The 18630-nt window shown below is 43.5% G+C and overlaps 2 protein-coding genes across 2 annotated transcripts; both read right to left on the bottom strand.

Annotated features, from left to right (window-relative positions):
* Window positions 1-1158, bottom strand: LOC122040388 (transcription termination factor MTERF2, chloroplastic-like). Its single transcript, XM_042599703.1, has one exon. The coding sequence runs from the start codon at window positions 1156-1158 to the stop codon at window positions 1-3; it is 1158 nt and encodes a 385-aa protein (XP_042455637.1).
* Window positions 1159-2804: 1646 nt separating this feature from the next.
* LOC122040560 lies at window positions 2805-6339 on the bottom strand. Its single transcript, XM_042599915.1, has 5 exons — window positions 5945-6339; window positions 4780-4857; window positions 3813-3912; window positions 3293-3435; window positions 2805-3191 (listed from the first exon to the last, which is right to left on the bottom strand). Exons 1-5 carry the CDS (start codon window positions 6281-6283, stop codon window positions 2982-2984), a joined length of 870 nt encoding a protein of 289 aa, XP_042455849.1. The 5' UTR covers window positions 6284-6339; the 3' UTR covers window positions 2805-2981.
* Between the last annotated feature and the right edge of the window lie 12291 nt (window positions 6340-18630).

The raw sequence follows: 18630 nt of genomic DNA, 5'->3' as shown, positions 1-18630 counted from the left end.
CTATCCGATTTCACTTCTTTGATAAGCTTCAACTATCTCTGGAGCTTTGTCTTGATACTCGGTCACAAATTCCATCTGGAACTTCTTGCTCGACATCAGAAAATGATCCCCTGTGAAGCCAGGCTTGATTAATCCCTTGTGCCTGAGAATGCTCAGGACGGCATACCTGGGCATCATCCTCTTCTCCAGGCTCAATGTCAGAACAGTTGGATACTTCACAATGTGCTCCGGTGTCCATCCCAGCTTCTCTTCCAGAAACTTCACAATCTTCCTTATCTTCTCCGTCGATACCATCGCAACGTGAGGTTGCTTTGCGAATGCCTCCAAGACATGATCCTGCGACCATCCCAATCCCCTCAAGTTCTCCACTTTCTCCTCCCACTTCTTCTCGGGCAATATAGCAACCATCCCGAGTGCACGGGCGAAAGTAGTTTTCTTCGGACAGATTCCCATCTTCTTGATCTTGTCAAAGGCCTCATTGAATCGAGCTGTATCTGTCAGCAAAGCGTAGCCGTAACGGATCAAAAGCACTAAGATTACATCATCGGGCACGCCGTATGCGCGCAGAGCATCGAGCTTGGGAAGCACGGTGGTTCTGATGTCTGAGGTCATCAACCAAGGCGTATGCTTTAGGGCATCCACAAGGTTCTCATTCGTTTTCAAGATCGATTTGAGGAGCTCAACGTTGGGGAGCAATCGCTTCTCCACGCTGCACGTAAGCAGCCAGGGGTTCGCTGGCAGGATCTCCGGGAAGGGGGTTCCGACGAGGCTGATCCCGCAATAGAACTCAAGCTTGGGCTTCAAGGTCTTCTCGATGTCCATCGAGAGGACACGAGGAAGGCGGTCGACGAGGCGGACGAGATGGGCGTCGTCGAAGCCGTAGTCCTTGAGGAGGGCGAGCACCGAGAGCGCTTTGTCGAGCGCGTCGAGCTGGACTTTCTTGGAGATGGAGAAGGCGGCATGGTCGGAGAGCCCGCACGATCTCGCCAGGGAGGAGGCGATTAGGGGTGAGGGATCGTCGGCGCCGACGGAGGAGACAGAATAGGGTTTGACGAATCCCAGAAAATGTGGACAAGAGGCGGCGGCAGTCCGACGATGGCCGAGAGTGGCGGTCACCTGAAGTTGACGGTGGACGCCGGCGAAGAGATGCCGAAACATAGCTGAGCCTGAGCGAACAAACTGTTTGACGCGACGACGGCGGTACACCCTTTTCCTGCTTCTGCTTATCGAATAAAATTATTTAAACTTTTAATTCGACTCAATTATTGACATGGTGATTTTTATCATTTACGAAAGAGGAATGATATATTCAAGGAAAAAATTCAAGGAAAAGTTCAAAGATAAATATATAAAGTCATGGCCCACGATTTCATTTTTTGTGGGTCCCAAGACTTTATGTGTCTATCCTTGAACTTTTCCTTGCGTTTTTTTCCTTGAGCATATCATTTTTCTTTACAAAAGGTAACCTGGTGCAATTGTAATAATATGTGATTAGAAGATCACGAGTTATTCATTAGCATTTTTCATATATACTACTTTAATTAAATTTTATCTATATATTAATAAATCAATTTATTCACCCTTTGCAAAAACCTCGCCTGTAATGCCCCGGACCGGGCGAGCCCCACCCGGATCAAACCGGGAACGTCACCAGAATTATCCATCGGATTGACAACTAACTCCACAAATTACCGAAGGTCCTTTCAGGAAGGGAAAAAGAGAAAACCATCGAATTAACGACTAGCTCCATAAGCCACCGGAAATCCTTTCAGCATGCTTTGTCCTCACTCGCACGCACCCAGAAAAATTCCCAGAAGATCACCCAAACACGCTTAACTTTGGAGTTCTTAAGTTTGAGCTTCCGAAAAGGAAGGTGCAACTCGATAATATGGATAGTATCATCTAACCTTTTAAATCATACTTAACTAGAATCTCAGAATCGGAGTATTACATCGTCAATTCTAATTATAAAAAAACAGAGGAGTGAAGAAAGAAGATCGCACAGCAATAAGACAATAATCGAATCCCAACAGTAAAAAAAAATTGAGTATGAGAAAAATAAGGAGAGACAATGCAAAGTTATTATGATTTAGCGACATATCTACTTCACCAAAATAATCGAAGCTTTATTAAAATTCTCGTTACGTTACAATAATCCTATATATATTGTGTCTAAACCTTTACATGGTATTATGTCCGATGGGCACGACCGCGCTTGGTCGTGCCGCTCTTCCAAAACCGAACATGACCCTACTGTAGCCAGTGGGCATGCCCATGCATGCCGAGGCGTGCCACAACTCCAGAACCATAAATGACCCTAACATATCTGGTGGGCACGCCTGCTCCTAAAGAAAAATGATATGCTCAAGGAAAAAAACTCAAGGAAAAATTCAAGGATAGACACATAAAGTCTTGGGACCCACAAAAAGTGAAATGGTAGGCCATGACTTTATGTGTCTATCCTTGAACTTTTCCTTGAGTTTTTTCCTTGAACATATCATTGCTCATACCTAAATGTGCCACATCTCTAGAATCAAACACAGTCCACAACTCCAGAACCATAAATGCCCCTAACATATCTGGTGGGCACGCCTATACCTAAACGTGCCACATCTCTAGAATCAAACACAGTCCGACCGTGCCGTATAGATACAATCAAGTCGTGCCCCTTCTTCCCTCTTTCATAATGTCCTTATCGACCTCCGCTAAAATATTATTTATAAATTATTCATAACATTGTTCCAACATTACTTGTGAGCGTTAATAAATCAAATTTAAATGTTCAAACATATTTATTTTATATATTTTAAATACAAAAAATTAATACAAGTTATTGCATTACTTGTTCATCATGTCAGTGTGCACCAATAAGCACATTGAGACGATGTCACACTACTGTTCTTGCTATTTACAGATATTGGCAGAATAGATCTTGTACAATATATACCTTATAACGCATCTGAGCACGCATTCGAAAATTTTCATTCAGGCTTGTGAAGATTGTGCAAGATGTACAATGATGCTGAGGATAAGAATATGCATATCGAGTAACTAAAAAGATCCATCCCGGTAGCTATGGTCACCATTTTGCTTCTTTCAAACATCTTCACCAGGAGAATCATAACAATGACATGCCCGACCTTTGTTTTTAACTCGTCGAGGGAACTAATCTGCATCCACTTTGGCCTCTCCTGTAGGAAATTGTTGTGAGCAGAAATTGAGATCAGACTCGGGCCATTTGAAAAGACTCAACTCCTGACATTGTTCTTTATATCTTGAAGATCACTAGTACCTTTAAGGCAAACATTCCAAACAAAGAAGATCCCTTTAGAGCACGGTCGACACGAGATGGGGTCCCTGTGGGTATATTGCTGATGAACAGTCCATATAATCCCATACCAAAGATCAGCATCACTGTTCCAGCAAGGTAAACGTCTGCAGGAAGAATAAATTGACACTACAAACTTGATGAGGATGCAGCAACAAATCCACATTGGATATTTTAGAGAAATTGGATCTTGTATATCTTAAGTAATATATAAACGATCAAACGGTAGTGGATCATAATTTTACTCGTTCAAGCATAATAGAAAGCACAATACATAATATGCTTTTGTATAAACCAGATTTTCTGGTACCGGTACATTTCGAAGTACACTACGTGTTTCCATACCATACTATTTCTGTAGTTCTGTTTCTCACTGAAGAAGTAATGTACCAGTATTCTTGAAATTTTGCAGAAATGTACTCCTTAATATGGTGGTATATGTGTAGGAGTCAACAAATTATAATTTAATCAGAAATGTACTTACCAATAGCCTCGACTAACCGGAGCACCATTTGACCGGTATGAATGCCATTAACACAGCTTGTCCAGTAAACTTTATATGCATCAACTATGTAAACACAGCCCTATTAAAGAGAAAATTTTAGAAAATACATTCATCCTACTGGTAACTTGATCAAAAAACAAAGTGCTTATAGGAGATTCAAGGACCTAAATGAATATCAATAAAACCAAAAACAACACAAACCTGAATTTGTATCGAGTCTAGACAAGCGCTATAAGGATTAGAGCTCGATGATGTGAAATGTAACTCCATATTTCATAATTCATACAGCTTTATAACTAGTTTGAATTTTTGAGAAATTGTTGCCAATTTGCAAAAACTTCAATTATATATGCACATCATCAACTTGACAACCAAATCACTTGCGGATTCTCCATCAAATTTGAAAATTGTTACATTAATTTTGTACCAAGAGATTAGTGATAATATTCCACAACAATTTTGCGAGCACATTCATGTCAGATAGTATACATATATGACTACAAATTTAGGCTTGTATCAAAATCACTGGAGAGATAAGATCCCTGTAACTGGCCCAAATAGTTGGGGGTGATTATGGCTTGAAGATGATTATTTATGTCAAATAGTAAGCATACTGTCAATTATAAAATTTGGGAAACTAAATGGTTCTTGTCAACTTACCATTTGTTTAAGTAATTACATAAAAGATGAATAATATGATAGAATACCACTATTGAAACTTTTAGATCTTCACATGCACCTAAAGAATAGCTTATTTAATCATCATACTAGTACCTGATAAACTAGTACATCATAGCCATGCGCTAGTCATTGTTTACCAAAGTTGGAGCTTCGAATACATTGTTGATAAGAAACATCAATAGTCTATTTCGTATTGAAAAAACAAAGGCATTCATTAACCTTTTGTAAGAAGAATATATTTAACTTGGAAGTTGGTATGACTTACATTTAGAAAACATAATAGAGATCCAGCAAGCGAACCTCCAACAGCCAGCAGGGCAAGGAAACGAAAATCAAAAATCACCTGTATTTTAGTTAAGAAGCATATTTTATTAAGGTAATAACAATTAAAAAAATCTACTTCATTTTGGTTAACTGAAATTCAGCGAACTACCAGTTAAAAGGAAGTAAATAACATTGATACTAACAAACATACTACAACAAGAACTGTCGCTGGATATTCACAGCTACTGAGATTTCCATAAAGCTTAAATAGCACATATGATTATCAACATATAGCAAAAAGGATGATAAAAATTTCAAAATGGAAAGTAGAAAATGGCTAGTTTGGATTATTCTGAGAGTTCCTTGTGCCATCATCTTATCCACAGGTTTCCTCATTGAATCTTGTCCTGTTCACCTAGGTCTCTCACCTTGTCATAAGAAAATATGTTATAGCAATGAATTTAGAACAATCCATGGTAAAGTCTACCAAAAAAAAAAAAAATCATGTTTCTCCTTATGTTTGTGAACCATATCCTTTTATTATGGCAAAGCTATATAACCAACCAATTAATTGCACAGCTGTAATGAAGCTCCGTTTTTAAGAGGAAAACAAGGCTAAAAGGATTTTAACTGCCCACTCTAACAGTCAGTTTTCTGCTAGTTGCAATAAATATAGAGCACCAAGGGGAACTAAGATTCTACACAGGCGAAAATGAGATAAAGAAGTTACTTGAATCTAGAGTCTTTTACTATACCCAGTTACTTGCAAAAATTAGTCTACAACTTAAGCTCACAAGTTGCTGTCCAAGTACAACTTCACTGCAGCTCAATAATTAACAATTCAAAAAATCTATTTGATTCCCCAAATTATTGTAGCCAGAAATTCCCTATAAAAAGGTAAAAAAAAGAAGAATTTTAACTATTGAATATCTTCTAGTTAAAAATCCCCATCAACTAGGCGTTTTTAGAAATTAAACGAAAATCTTATTTTTTTCACAGTAAATGCAGCAGGGTTCCCTGGTGTCTAGCTGATTGGGATTTCTTTCGAACCCTTGTTTACAAATCGGTGATTCACAAAAAGGCGAGATCACGGACCAAATTATAAATTCCCAGATCGACGAGGATAAATCAAGGATGAATAGAAACAGCGTCGCTAAGACGCTAACCCTCTCGATGGTGGACTCCGTGGCCGGCGCGGGGTGGAGGAGCGCATTGCTGCTGGGATCGGCAGCGATCTTGCGTGTGAATCTGGAACCAGTGTCAACCTCGGCATCCAAATAGGTTCCGTCGTGAGCAGCAGTGGAACGGGGAGCGTTGGGGGCGCCTTCTCCATGGGAGCGCGAGTACTGGGGAGAAGAAGAAGAAGAAGAAGAAGAAGAAGAGGTGGGGGAGGATAAGCCGCAACGGCAGCAGGCGCGTCGGAGTGGGAAGCTTTTGCGGGCGAGGAAGACAACTGAGGAGAGGGGCGCCGATGATGAACAGATGGAGAGGGAGGTGGCCGCCATGGCCCGACGCGAGCGAAGTGTCGAAGGAATGAAATGAAACGAAGGGAAACCAGTAACAACTTATCGAGGAAAATAAGAATATATTTTAGAAAATAAGTCAAACGGAATAATCGACGATACGTGAGCCAAGCTGCTAAGAGACCGGATCCGTTCATTTTTCTTTGGACCGTGCATATCCATAATATAATTATAATTAGATTACAGCCGTCATTAAGTTGTAATTAGTTGGGATCCTTTTTGAGATTTATATTTTTATTTATGCTATAGTTTAGGTTGGGATGGGTAGTCGGAGGTTATCCAAAGGCTGCGTCTCTCGCTCGGCGCTCGACAATCTGACCACCCGCCCATCACTGGCGGCCTCCAAGCGCCCACCCCGATTCAAATTATAATTTGAATAGGAAAGTGAACCTAAGGACGGATCGTAACCAATTACGGTTGAATCAATTGGTGTAATTTGTACTAACGGTCTAAGGTTTTGATGAATGACAAGTGTGTTAAATTAAATGTTGTGATAATATAACCTTGTTATTGAGTGTGCAGGGTTGACTAACCCGAGTCAAGATGTTCTAGTCCTGATTGGTTGAAGACCGGATATGTGATTCTGACAAATTGGGATGTTTGATTCTCGACAAGTTGAAGTCTAGATGTGTGATTCTGGCAAAGTCGGGATGTGCGATTCCCGATTGAAAAGACCGAATGTGCGATTTCGATAGGTTGGGATGTGCGATTCCCGATTGGAGAAGACCAAATGTGCGATTTTGGTAGGTCGAGATATTTGATTCCTGAAGTCCAAATGTGTGATTCCGGGAGTAACTCTACACCTGGTAAGTAGATGTAAGTCATTGGAGGAGAGTGACTATGTGAGAACGCGCCCCCGTTCAAAAGGATAGTAGGCATCAATGTAATTTAGGTTCATTTTAAAAACCTAAATTAAGACTCTGACTAAATCTTGGTCTCGGAAAGACAGAGTCTAATTACTACTCCTTATTATTACTATGCTAACATTGTCTTATAGGTTATTAGACTAACACTTTCTACAAGGTAAAAGGAGCACAAAAGGTCTCGGATGAACAGTGCCCGAGGTGCTTTCATGCTATGGAAGACGCCTTCAGTGCCATGGAAGGCGTCTTCCAAGAGGTAAACTTCAGACTTCATCACAGATAAGGAACAGTGAACGCGAGATAGAATTTGACTTATGGAAGGCGCCTTTCATATTCTTTATAAGGGTATTTCGCCTAAGGCTTTGCACACAATTTTCATACAAGTTTCTACGCATCTAATAGGCTTTTCAGCTACTCTGGCTTGCTACTATTAACCTGCTACGACTCTACTACACTCTACTACCGCCGAGAAGCCGCCCAAACACTTAGTTCAAGCCGATCGACTATAAACAGTGTTTGGTAAAAAGTTAATTATTGTACTTACTTTCTACAAACAGAAAGTGTAGCATGTTACTCTTCTTCAACTCTCTTTATATTTGATTACTCTTCTGGTGGTTCCACAAGAAGATTTAGTGGATTACTTGTTGATAGGTCCGTGTGACCTGGATCTTGGAGTAGGAATAGTCGAAAACTCCAAACTAAGTAAAAATTGAATCGTATTTTTACTTATTTTGTTATTTTACTGTCTTACTTAATTTTTCGCTGCGCACTTTATTTTCAAAATCGAAAAGAATATTTTTTAAAAAAATCACATGATTCACTCCTCTAACGTACGTCTCGATCGAATAGAATCATAATCATAATCCGACCATAATTAGATTATGGGTCATCTCGATCCATAAAAAATGAACCAAAGAATCTTTGCTCAGTTGGTAAGGTAGAATTTGTCAAGTTCGATTTCGATAGATGCAGATCTTATTTTGGATTCTTTCGTTCCCTTTAACTATGTGCTCGGCCAAGGCTATGATTTACCGTGTAGGGTCGTATTGGAGGGATTGTTAAATTAACGAATTCATCTTTCACCACTGAACAATACGAAAATAGAAAAAAAAAAGTAAAAATAAAAAAGAACCATTTTATTAGAATAGTAAAAGGATATCTGTATGGTGAGATAAAAAAATTTAAGACCATGATGACTAGACGAGTAGCTGCCCACACATTCAGAAATTTATAGGGGTGTAAATGAATCAAATCATTCGTGAGTTAGTCGAAGCTTGATTCGATAAAAGCTCGTTTGAGCTCGTTTAATAAGGTTCGTTAAGAAAAATAAACCAAGCTCAAGCTTCGTAATATTCGGCTCGTTAGCTCATGAACACGTTTGTTAAGTTCATTAAGCAATTTTTAAATAAAAAAAAATAATAATTTTGATATTAAATTTATAGATTTTACACTCTATTTATGGAAAATATAGACAAATATATTAAATTTATTTATTAGAATAAAATTATAAATTTTAATATCATTATTATAATTTTCTCTAAATATATAATTTAGTTTTTAATGAATATTTAAATTTATTATTTATATTTATTAAGGTTGTTTAAGCTCGATAAAAGTTCGAATAAGCTCGTGAATCGTAAATATATTCGTTAAATAAAATTTGAGATTGGTTCAATTATAAATGAGCCAAGCTCAAATATTCAAGAGTTCGATTTAACTTGACTCAATTACATCCTAGGAATTTATGCATCCAACTCTCAGACTAATTGGACCGCAGGGTAAATTCTTAGGTTATTAAAAAAATAATAAAGGATATATCTTTCACTTCATTTATATAAATAAAGAATGTCTCATCTTTTTATTTTTTTAAAAACTATTTTTATTTTTATGCTGTTAAGATTTGCTATAATAGATATTTCAATTTTGATGAATATTAATTATATAATTCTTATCAATATTAATGGGCTAATAACAATATTTTAATTACATAAGCATATTAAAAATAATGATATATTGGGAAGACGTCCAATTGACACTTAGATATTCATGTTTAATCTTTAACTATAATATATTTGCAGAGATTTTTTTTTTAAATGAGATACACAATCATAAGATGCTGGACTTCTGGGGTCATTTTCCCTGAACATTTTTTGATTTACCTTAACGACTGATAAAAAATTTCCGCAGAATCCATCATTTCAGATTCAATGTTAACTAGTTCATCCTTTATTTTACATACTTATGACAATTTAAATATTTTATCTCTAATCAATATTCATCAACACTAGTTAATATTGATCAATAATAAAAAAATAAAGTCCCGAAACAAAGTTGAGTTGGTTAATATGGACAGAGTTGCTATTATAGGGAGATTTAAATCTTAACAAAGTCGAGAAAACAAAAATCCTCCTCATTCAACTTTCTGACTTACCTTGATGCATCGATAAAGGAGAGCCCACCTGTCATGGGTCAATTGACATGGTGTCGATCAAAGTCAAGACGATCAACATCGGAGCTATGGAAAGAGCCTCAACCACAGCTGGTTGTCTGGTTATCCCGGTTGGCAAAGGAGTGGCTGAGTGGATCACCCGGCTGGTCAGACAAATGGACATCATGGGTCGGTCGAACGAATGGACAACCCGTAGTTGGTTGTTTTGGTCGATAGGAAAACGAGCCGCTCGGACCGCTCATCCGGCGAAAGAATGACACTACACAAGAGGAGACGATAAAATAAAAGAGAACACTCCGTCTATCATCATTAAATATGAAGAAGTCAAGACTAAGAAGAACACTCCATTTATCATTAATATACAGAAGTTAAGATAAAAAAGTCTTCCTCTGGTAATTAATATCATTAAATAAGGGCAGATGAACGATCACAAAGACAGGTATAAAATGATATATCAGGTATGAGGAAAGGCAAGATTGATCATTTCCTTGATTACTCATTCTCTCTTCCTGATTTTGACTTGAGCATCAGAGGGTCAACGCCAAGGACCCCTGCCCTGGTTTGGTTTTATTTTGTAGGATTGAAGTTTTCATCCCGTTAGTGGTCACCCCATCCCCGACTTTCCAACTTCTTTCATTCGGACAGAATCAATTTGACGCCGTCTGTGGGAACGTAGTCTATATCCGAATAAGAAGATGGAAGACGCTGGACGACTCACAATAGTGACGCTGATGCAAGAGGATATTGATGCACTAATACAAACTCGAGTGACGAAGATATTGGAGCAACAGCAATAGGCGTTCGCCAATCGACCAACGTATGAGCATGTTGCCTCTGCAGCAGGTCGACAGGCTGAAAGAGAAAGAGAAGATCGAGCGAATCAACTTTCCGCTCGGGAGCCAAATAGGAGATCGATTGGCTCCTATGGGGACACCCGTAATGCATCAATCCCCTTCAACTGAGCGCTATCATGGACTCTCCCAGAAGAAAGAGGTCGAGTAGATAGAGACTGTGGATCTTCTTCAAATGAGGCCCCCGTACGGGATGCACGAAAGGGAAAAGCGCTGAGGGAAGACGGCTCGCCCAAGTGGATCAATCAACAATTTTCGAAGGGGATCCTAAATGACCCTCTGCCGAAGCATTACACCCAGCTAACGATCGGGAAGTACAATGCAGCAACTGATCGTGATGACCATTTAGCTAACTTTGACAACGCGACCACCCCTTCACCAGTATACGGACGGGGTGAAATGCCGAGTCTTCCTTACCACTTTATCTGGATCGGCGGAATGATAGTTCAAATGGAAAGGAAGAAGGAGACAGTTGTCGAGCCCACAGGAGCATCCGAGCGGCGTCAATCGAGCAATCATCAACCACCTAAAGGGCCTCGATCGGGAGCCACTCCACACCAGGAGACTTGGGCACATGCTGTACAACAAGTGGCGGCCACTCATCCAAGAAGCAAGATAGGGCCACCGATATTTTGCACCTTCCACCAGTCGATGACGCACAACGCCAAGGATTGCTACGACCTGGCAGCTAGCAGGTAGGTTCCGCGCGGATACCACCAACGATCGCCACTTCCAGATTGACGCCACAAAAGCCGATCTGTATAATGAAGGAATTCAGAAAGGACGATTGGGTCACACCACCACCAACCACAAAGGGATCGAATCCCTACCTTAGCCTCCTCCGAACGGATTAGACCATCCACAAGGGAAGAAGAGAATCGAAGTAATGCCTCTGGGGGGAGATAGGAATGATTGCCGTGTTGGTGCGGGAAGCATCCGATGATTGAACCTTAGTTTTGATAATGGAAAAGGGATTTAAAGTTAAGTTTAATTGTCATCTAATGTGTATGACTGAGTGTTTCAGGAAAGTCTTAGCTGCGGTTAGGCAAGGTGAAAACCCTAGGGGGTGGTAACCCTAGGTGGAGAAAAGTCCTAGCTGCGGTTAGGCAAAAGGAAAACCCTAGGGGACGGTAACCCTAGGTCATAGGGGGTGGTAACCCTATGCGGGAAGTCTTGGCGGGTCGACGCTTCGGGCAAAAATCCTAGGGGATGGTAACCCTAGGTTAAAATCCTGGTGTCGCGAATCGGGTAGAAGTCTGGATGGGTCGAGGACCGGACATCCAGCATGAAGACCGGAAGCATCGGACGGTGAGCAAAAGTCCAGTCGATCTGGAGGATCGAACTGGCAAAAAGTAAAATCTCCTGAGTGGAATAGGTGAGGACGTGTTCCCCGTAGAGGGAACAGTAGGCGTCGGGTCGACCTAGGGTTTCCGGTCGGAAACCCGAAGTCAGACCCGGACGGTCCGAAGGCTGTCAATTCAGTTGTTTATCTATTATCTTTTGTGTTCTAACTCTGTTTTGCAGGAAACTAATACTTTTGTGCAGGGTTAGTACTGACCGGGATCGGTCGACCGAACCTTGGGATCGGTCGACCGAACCCCCAAGCTAATAGATCAGGTTTCCAGAAGTTGGACCGGGCTCGACCAGGGTTCGGTCGACCGGACCTCGGGATCGGTCTACTGAACCTGGGATAGATATCGACTGGATCAAGCCGAGGTGTGCGGGTCAAAGGAGACTGATCCGTCGACCGGATCCTGGGATCGGTCAATCGAACGCAGGGATAGAGTTTGACCAGATCGAAGCAGAGCGACAGATCGACGGATCAGATGCGGTGGAGGTCATCTGATCGGTCGACCGAACGTGAGGATCGATCGACCGATCCGCTTCAGGTCAAATCTGATCCCGAGACTTGGGGATCTGGATCAGACCTTGCAGAGCTATAAAAGGAGGCCTCGAGGTGCAGCTCAAATCATCCAACTTCGAACAGAAAACTCTGCTCTTCCGTGTGTTGCTGCTAAACGCCTCAACAACGCTCTGCTACTTCAACGAATTAATCCAAAGTTCTCTATTCTCCTTTTCGTTGGTATAGTTTATTTACTACAATTACTTGTACTTATTCACTTGTAAAGATTTGCGCTATATAGTTGTTGCCCACCGAAAGCGGTCAAGGATCGCGGGCCTTCGAGTAGGAGTCGAAATAGGCTCCGAACGAAGTAAATCAATTGTGTCTTTGTAGTTACTTTACTTTTCATTTCCGCTGCGTTACTTTAGTTACTCGAACGATTTTCGTAAATCGATAAAATAGCCACAAGCGTTATTCACCCCCCCCCTCTAGTGCTTTCGATCCATCACGTCGGTGGGTCGATCAATGGAGATTCTAACTGAGAAAGGAAGCTGCATGCGCAGCAGCTTGAGATCCACGCTGTTGGATGTAGCAAGGAGAAAGTTGAGGGACCTGAGATTAGCTTCGAGCCTAAGGATTTGGAGGGAGTGGAGGTCCCCCACGACGATGCATTAATCATCCGAGTGGTAATTGTCAATTATACAGTCCATCGTACTTTTATTGATACAGGGAGCTCGATAAATATCATATAAAGGAAGGCATTCGATCAATTGCAAATTGATCGGAGTAAACTGCTGCCAATGATGACTCCGCTCTATGACTTCGTTGGCAACGAAGTGTTGCCAATCGACTAGATCAAGTTGGTCATCTCACTTAGAGACGAACCCCTGAAGCGGACAAGGACCATAAATTTCATAGTAGTAGATGCGCCTTCGGCCTACAACGCCTTCTTGGGTCGACCGACACTCAATGAGTTTCGAGCGGTAGTGTCCACCTACTGCCAGAAGATCAAATTCCCGATAGACGGTAAGGTAGGAGAAGTCATAGGAGACTAGTTAGCCTCTCGACGATGCTACGTCGAGATAGTCAAGTCTGAAGCAAGAACTGCTCATAAAAACCCGCGTTTGGAGGTAAACGTCATCCCTGAGAAACCCCCCACACTAGTTTACAAAAAAAGAAGAAGAAGTTCAGAACCACCCTAACCGTCCGGAAGCAACCACCTTCATCCCCGCTGATCTAGAGGACGAGAAAAAAGCGGAGCTGGTAGCCTACTTGAGACAAAATCAAGATGTGTTCGCTTGGACGACACATGAGCTATCCGGCATTTCGCCAAGTGTGGCTCAGCACGAACTACAATAGGAGGGTGATCCCGAGGTCCTTCCAGGTCGGTGATCTTACAAGGTTGAGGCATCATGGGTGGGACCTTATAAGGTCGTACAGAAACTCCGCTCAGGGGCCTATTACTTGGAAGATGAAAATGAAAGACGATTTGAGCGACCATGGAGCGCAAATCATCTTCAATCCTACAAGCCTGGGTGAGAGGTGGGCCAACATGAATTAAAACCAAAGCATTCCAGACTCTTGGGTCGACCAGGCTAAGTTAAAAGTCGAGCGGCGATTATAAACCCCTGTCTCCATCAACGGTCGAGCTGCTACCTTAAACCCTTGTCTTCGTCAGCGATCGATCGATGACCTTAAACCCCTGTCTTCATCAGCGGTCGAGCGGCGACCTTAAGCCCCTATATTCGTCAGCGATCGAGTGACGACCTTAAACCCCTGTCTTCGTCAACAGTCGAGCGGCAACCTTAAACCCCTGTCTTCATCAGCAGTCGAGTGGCGACCTTAGACTCTTGTCTTTGTTAGTGGTCGAGTGACAACCTTAAACCCCTATCTCCATCAATGGTCGAGCGGTGGTAACCTTAAACCCCTGTCTCCGTCAGCGGTCGAGCGGTGACCTTAAACCCCTATCTTTGTTAGCGGTCGAGTGGCGACCTTAAACCTCTGTGTTCGTCAGTGGTCGAGCGACGACCTTAAACCCCTATCTCCGTCAGTGGTAGAATGACAACCTTAAACCACTGTCTCCATAAGTGGTCGGGCGGCAACCTTAAACCCCTGTCTCCATCAACGGTCGAGCGGCGACCTTAAACTTCTGTCTCCATCAATGGTCGAGCGATGACCTTAAACCCTTGTCTCTATCAACGGTCGAGCGGTGACCTTAAACCCCTGTCTCCATCAACGATCGAGCGGTGACCTTAAACCTCTATCTCCATCAACGGTCGAGCGACGACCTTAAACCACTGTCTCCAACAATGGTCGAGCGGCGACCTTAAACCCCTGTCTACGCTATATCGATCAAGCGACGACCTTGAAAACAAAATGGATCGATCGGCTAAGTAGATAAGTCATTGCTGATCGGAAGAATCACGAGGCCGCACGAGTTTTCGCGACGCTTAAAAAATGAGTCAAAAAATTAAAATACTAGAAGAAAATAAAGATTAGGCGGACGGACAAGCATTTATTGAAACTTTAAATTTTTACAGAGACAGAACTTTTAATAGGCTCACTCCAGATAATCTAAGACATCATCAAGCAGCGACTTAGTCAGCTTGTCCTGACTGAAGACCTTACTTGTCAAAGAGGCTGGGAGGTAGCCGCCTTCCCTGAGTTGGCTGAGCGTCCCATCGATCGCAAGGTCGAACAGACGAAGACCCCGATCAATGACTTTGTCATTAAAAGCATCCAAGCGGATTCAGACTTGCTTCATGAGATCAAACCTACTCGACTTAGTTCCTTGATAAGTCTCTAAGGCCGCTCGGGAGACCTCCAGCTCTTCCTTCAACTTGGTCAACTCTTCATCTTTGGCGTCGAGCTGGGCCTTCACTGCAGTCTGTTCGGACGATCGCCCATCTTGCTCAGCCTTCAGTGCATCTTCAGCGTCCTTCAGATTCTGAGCCAACATCTGATACTCTTTGTTTTTTATCTCTAGATCTTCAGTGATTCGGAGCTTTCTGATGTTGACCGAGTGGATTTTAGACTCAAAGGAGGCAGTATGTTTATTAAGTCGAGCCAGCTGAGTCACTTGCTTGGCGCTCTTACCTTTCTCCGCCTCAAGCTGCTCGGAGCATTTATTCAGATCGGCCCTTAACTGAGTCATCCCGACATTCATCTGCTCTAGTTGGGCTTGAGAAGCAGGTGACTGGCCGCTCGAAGCATAGAGATATTGGACTTCACGCTCCAGGTAAGCGAGCCTATGGCACATAACCAGGCTTTCCACCCAATACTGCAGAGAACGTTAAGCATTATACGAACTAAGCGGATGAAAGAAAAGGAGAAAGATTTACATACCCTAGTAGACATCTTGGTGTGGCTATTTGCCAATTCCCCCCGAAGCTACGACCACTGCACGAGCTCGTGCGCCAGCCCATATCTGTGCAAGCGGCCCTTGTATTCTTATTTGATGTTCGGGGGTGAGGGACGCTGGGTCGTCCGGATGGCAGTACTTGTCAGTCGGCAAATGGATGATTGTCGTTATAGATCTCTGGCCACTCGGGCCAGAAGGTGCAGAAGATGTCCGGTCGCCCGGCTATGAGGAGACTGGCCGGATACGAGATACTTGCGCCACCGGTGGAGGTATGAAGGCAATCTGTGGCACGCAGATCGTCCCTTGAGGCAGCCTGGACAATGAAGGCGTCCGGTCGGAGGACATCGACGCAGGGAATTCCCCTAGGCCTTGCTCAAGTGGTGGAAGGGAAGTCTCACCCCGCTCGAATAGAGGTGGAAGAGTTTCACCCCACTCAGATGGAGGACGAGAGTTGATCGCGGGGGAGGGTTGTAGGGCCGAAGTAGCAGTACAGGAAGAACCCTCTGCTTAGCGCCTTTTTCGGTGTTGAAGGGGCTCGTCAGAGGTAGCCGATTCCGAAGCTACCGCTATCGGGACCAAAGCTACCGCTATCGGGGCCATAGACGACCGTTCGAGTAGAAGGTCCGCTGTGCAGCCACTGCTTCACTCACAACCGTCCGATTTCCCCCAACGCTGCTTCCTAGCACTTGAGTTCCTTCCTCTCGTCGCACGGATCCTCGTTGGAACCGATTGGCTGCAGACCGCGGCTCTCCAATTGGCCACAACCGCGACATTGATCTTACTGTCCGCGAGCTTGGCTTTATCGGCCAGACGAGCACGCAACATGACTTCGGCTGCAAAAGAAAAGAAGAAATCAGTTAGATTCAAAAGTTAGACCAAGAAGGAGCGTACCTAAGCTGGATGGAAGACTTGTGCGGATTGGGCTTAGGCCGAACACATATAAGACAACCTCCAGCAGCAACTTATGTATATGATACTTCCGACCAGCCAATTGTATGAAGCTGCGTGAAGGTAGTTTGATCGGCTCTTGTATTTCTTGAGCTCTGGTAGATTTGACGCCTCTAATTGCCATCTGGTCGAGAAGTTCGACCGCTTGGGGAAAGCGAACGAAAAAGTAGTATTCCCTACAATATTTATTGGAGGATGACATCTTATCGAAAAAGACCAAGCCCACTCAGGCTTGGAATAAGAAGGTCCCCGGCTCAGACTGTTGGTGCAATTTTCAGTAGGTCAAGGTTGACCTAGTTGACCAAGCGTAAACCTTGGTCATGGTTTCGATGTTTGACAATACAGAAAGACATGTAGACATGGACAATGCAGGTGCAGTTGTCCATGCGGAGAGATACTGATCAGGGTCTGATCAGGTTGAATGAAGAAGAGTCAAGTAGGTCAAGGTTGACCGGATACTTGACTGGGAAGTCCTAACTGGGATGTTAGGCAGTTCGGAAAGTCCTGGTGAGTGAAGCCAGGCACTCGGGAAATCCTGGTGAGTGAAGTCAGGTAAAAATCCTAGTGAGTGAAACTAGGTGAAAGTGAAAGTCCTGGTGAGTGAAGCCAGGCAGTTGGAGAAAGTCCTGGTGAGTGAAGCCAGGCAGTTGTGAAAGTCCTGGTGAGTGAAGCCAGGCAGTGGGAAAGTCCTGGTGAGTGAAGCCAGGCAGTTAGTGAAAGTCCTGGTGAGTGAAGCCAGGCAGTGTGAAAGTCCTGGTGAGTGAAGCCAGGCAATGGGAAAGTCCTGGTGAGTGAAGCCAGGCAGTTGGAAAGTCCTTGTGAGTGAAACCAGGCAAGGGAAATCCAGATGGGTCAAGGTTGACCAGACATCTGGTGAAAAGTCCAAGCAGGGAGCTTGGCACGGGAAAAGTCCAACTATGGAGACTTGGCACGGAGATGGCACGAAAAGTCGGAGAGGGCTCGGTAGCTCGTTCTCTGGACTATGGTCAGAGAGGGCTCGGTAGCTCGTTCTCTGGACCGGACGAAGTCGGAGAGAGCTCGGTAGCTCGTTCTCCAGACTAGGTCAAGAGAGGGCTAGGTAGCTCATTCTCAGGACCATTTAGGGTTTAGGGCTGGAGCTCTAAACCTGGATCGGTCTGGTGACCTATCCAGCGATACGAGTGATCGGTCTGGTGACCGATCAGTAACCACACAGTGAGCTTCTGTGTGTTATCTGATCGGTCTGGAGACCGATCAGAAGGTCGATCAGAAGGAGGCAACGGCTCGGGAAGGAACAGCTGATCGGTCTGGGGACCGATCAGGCTAGGGCCTGATCGGTCCCCATGACCGATCAGATAGGCTCTGGACTGATCAGGGTGGAGCCTGATCGATCCAGGCCTAGCCGTTGTGACTCAACGGCTAGGCTATTTCGGGCGTCTGTGTTCTGGCCTTTTTGCTTGCAGGTTCGCAGGTTGGCTCAGGATATCAGAGGTTATAAAAGGATCGAGGGCTTCTACAGCGATTCTTCGACTTCTTCCCTCTTCTTCCTACTCCTTACAGTGATCGAGCTTTGCTGAGCTCTTAGCTTACTGAGCTTCGTGTTAGCTCCTTCTTGAAGCTTTGGGTGAGCTTTCCTCGACTGATCAGCTGCTGCTGTGAGTTTCCTGAAGTTGCTGCTTCGGATTCCAGTCGACAAGAACAGTAGGCAAGCTTTGTTTTGTACATTCATATTGTCTTCTGTGTTGTGCTGTATTTTTGTACACCTTTCTTGCTGTTGCAAGAAGTTTCTGTGGCGAGATTTCTCCACCCAGAAGAAGTGTTCTTATTAGCCGATTTTCCGGGGACTCATCCACCGACGGATTGATAGGCTTCGTCCACCTTACGGACACGCCGAGGAGTAGGAGTTTCATCTCCGAACCTCGTTACATCGACGAGTTTGAGGTTTGCTATTCTCCGTTGTCGTTTCTATTGTTTATTTCCGCTGCGCTAACCTTGATTTGTAGAAAGAAACGAAGATTTGGGGTCTACTATTCAC

This window comes from Zingiber officinale, chromosome 2A (genome assembly GCF_018446385.1).
Source record: "Zingiber officinale cultivar Zhangliang chromosome 2A, Zo_v1.1, whole genome shotgun sequence".
NCBI lineage: Eukaryota > Viridiplantae > Streptophyta > Magnoliopsida > Zingiberales > Zingiberaceae > Zingiber > Zingiber officinale.
Note: the sequence above shows the minus strand (reverse complement) of the source record. Positions and strands in the feature narration are given on the sequence as shown.

Coding starts and splice junctions, on each gene's coding strand:
- LOC122040388 (XM_042599703.1), bottom strand. CDS start 1,158: ATGTTTCGGCATCTCTTCGCCGGCGTCCACCGTCAACTTCAGGTGACC.
- LOC122040560 (XM_042599915.1), bottom strand. CDS start 6,283: ATGGCGGCCACCTCCCTCTCCATCTGTTCATCATCGGCGCCCCTCTCC. Junction 3,913..4,779: donor CTCTATTATGTTTTCTAAAT/GTAAGTCATACC, acceptor TCTCTTTAATAG/GGCTGTGTTTACATAGTTGA. Junction 3,436..3,812: donor CCGGTTAGTCGAGGCTATTG/GTAAGTACATTT, acceptor TTCTTCCTGCAG/ACGTTTACCTTGCTGGAACA.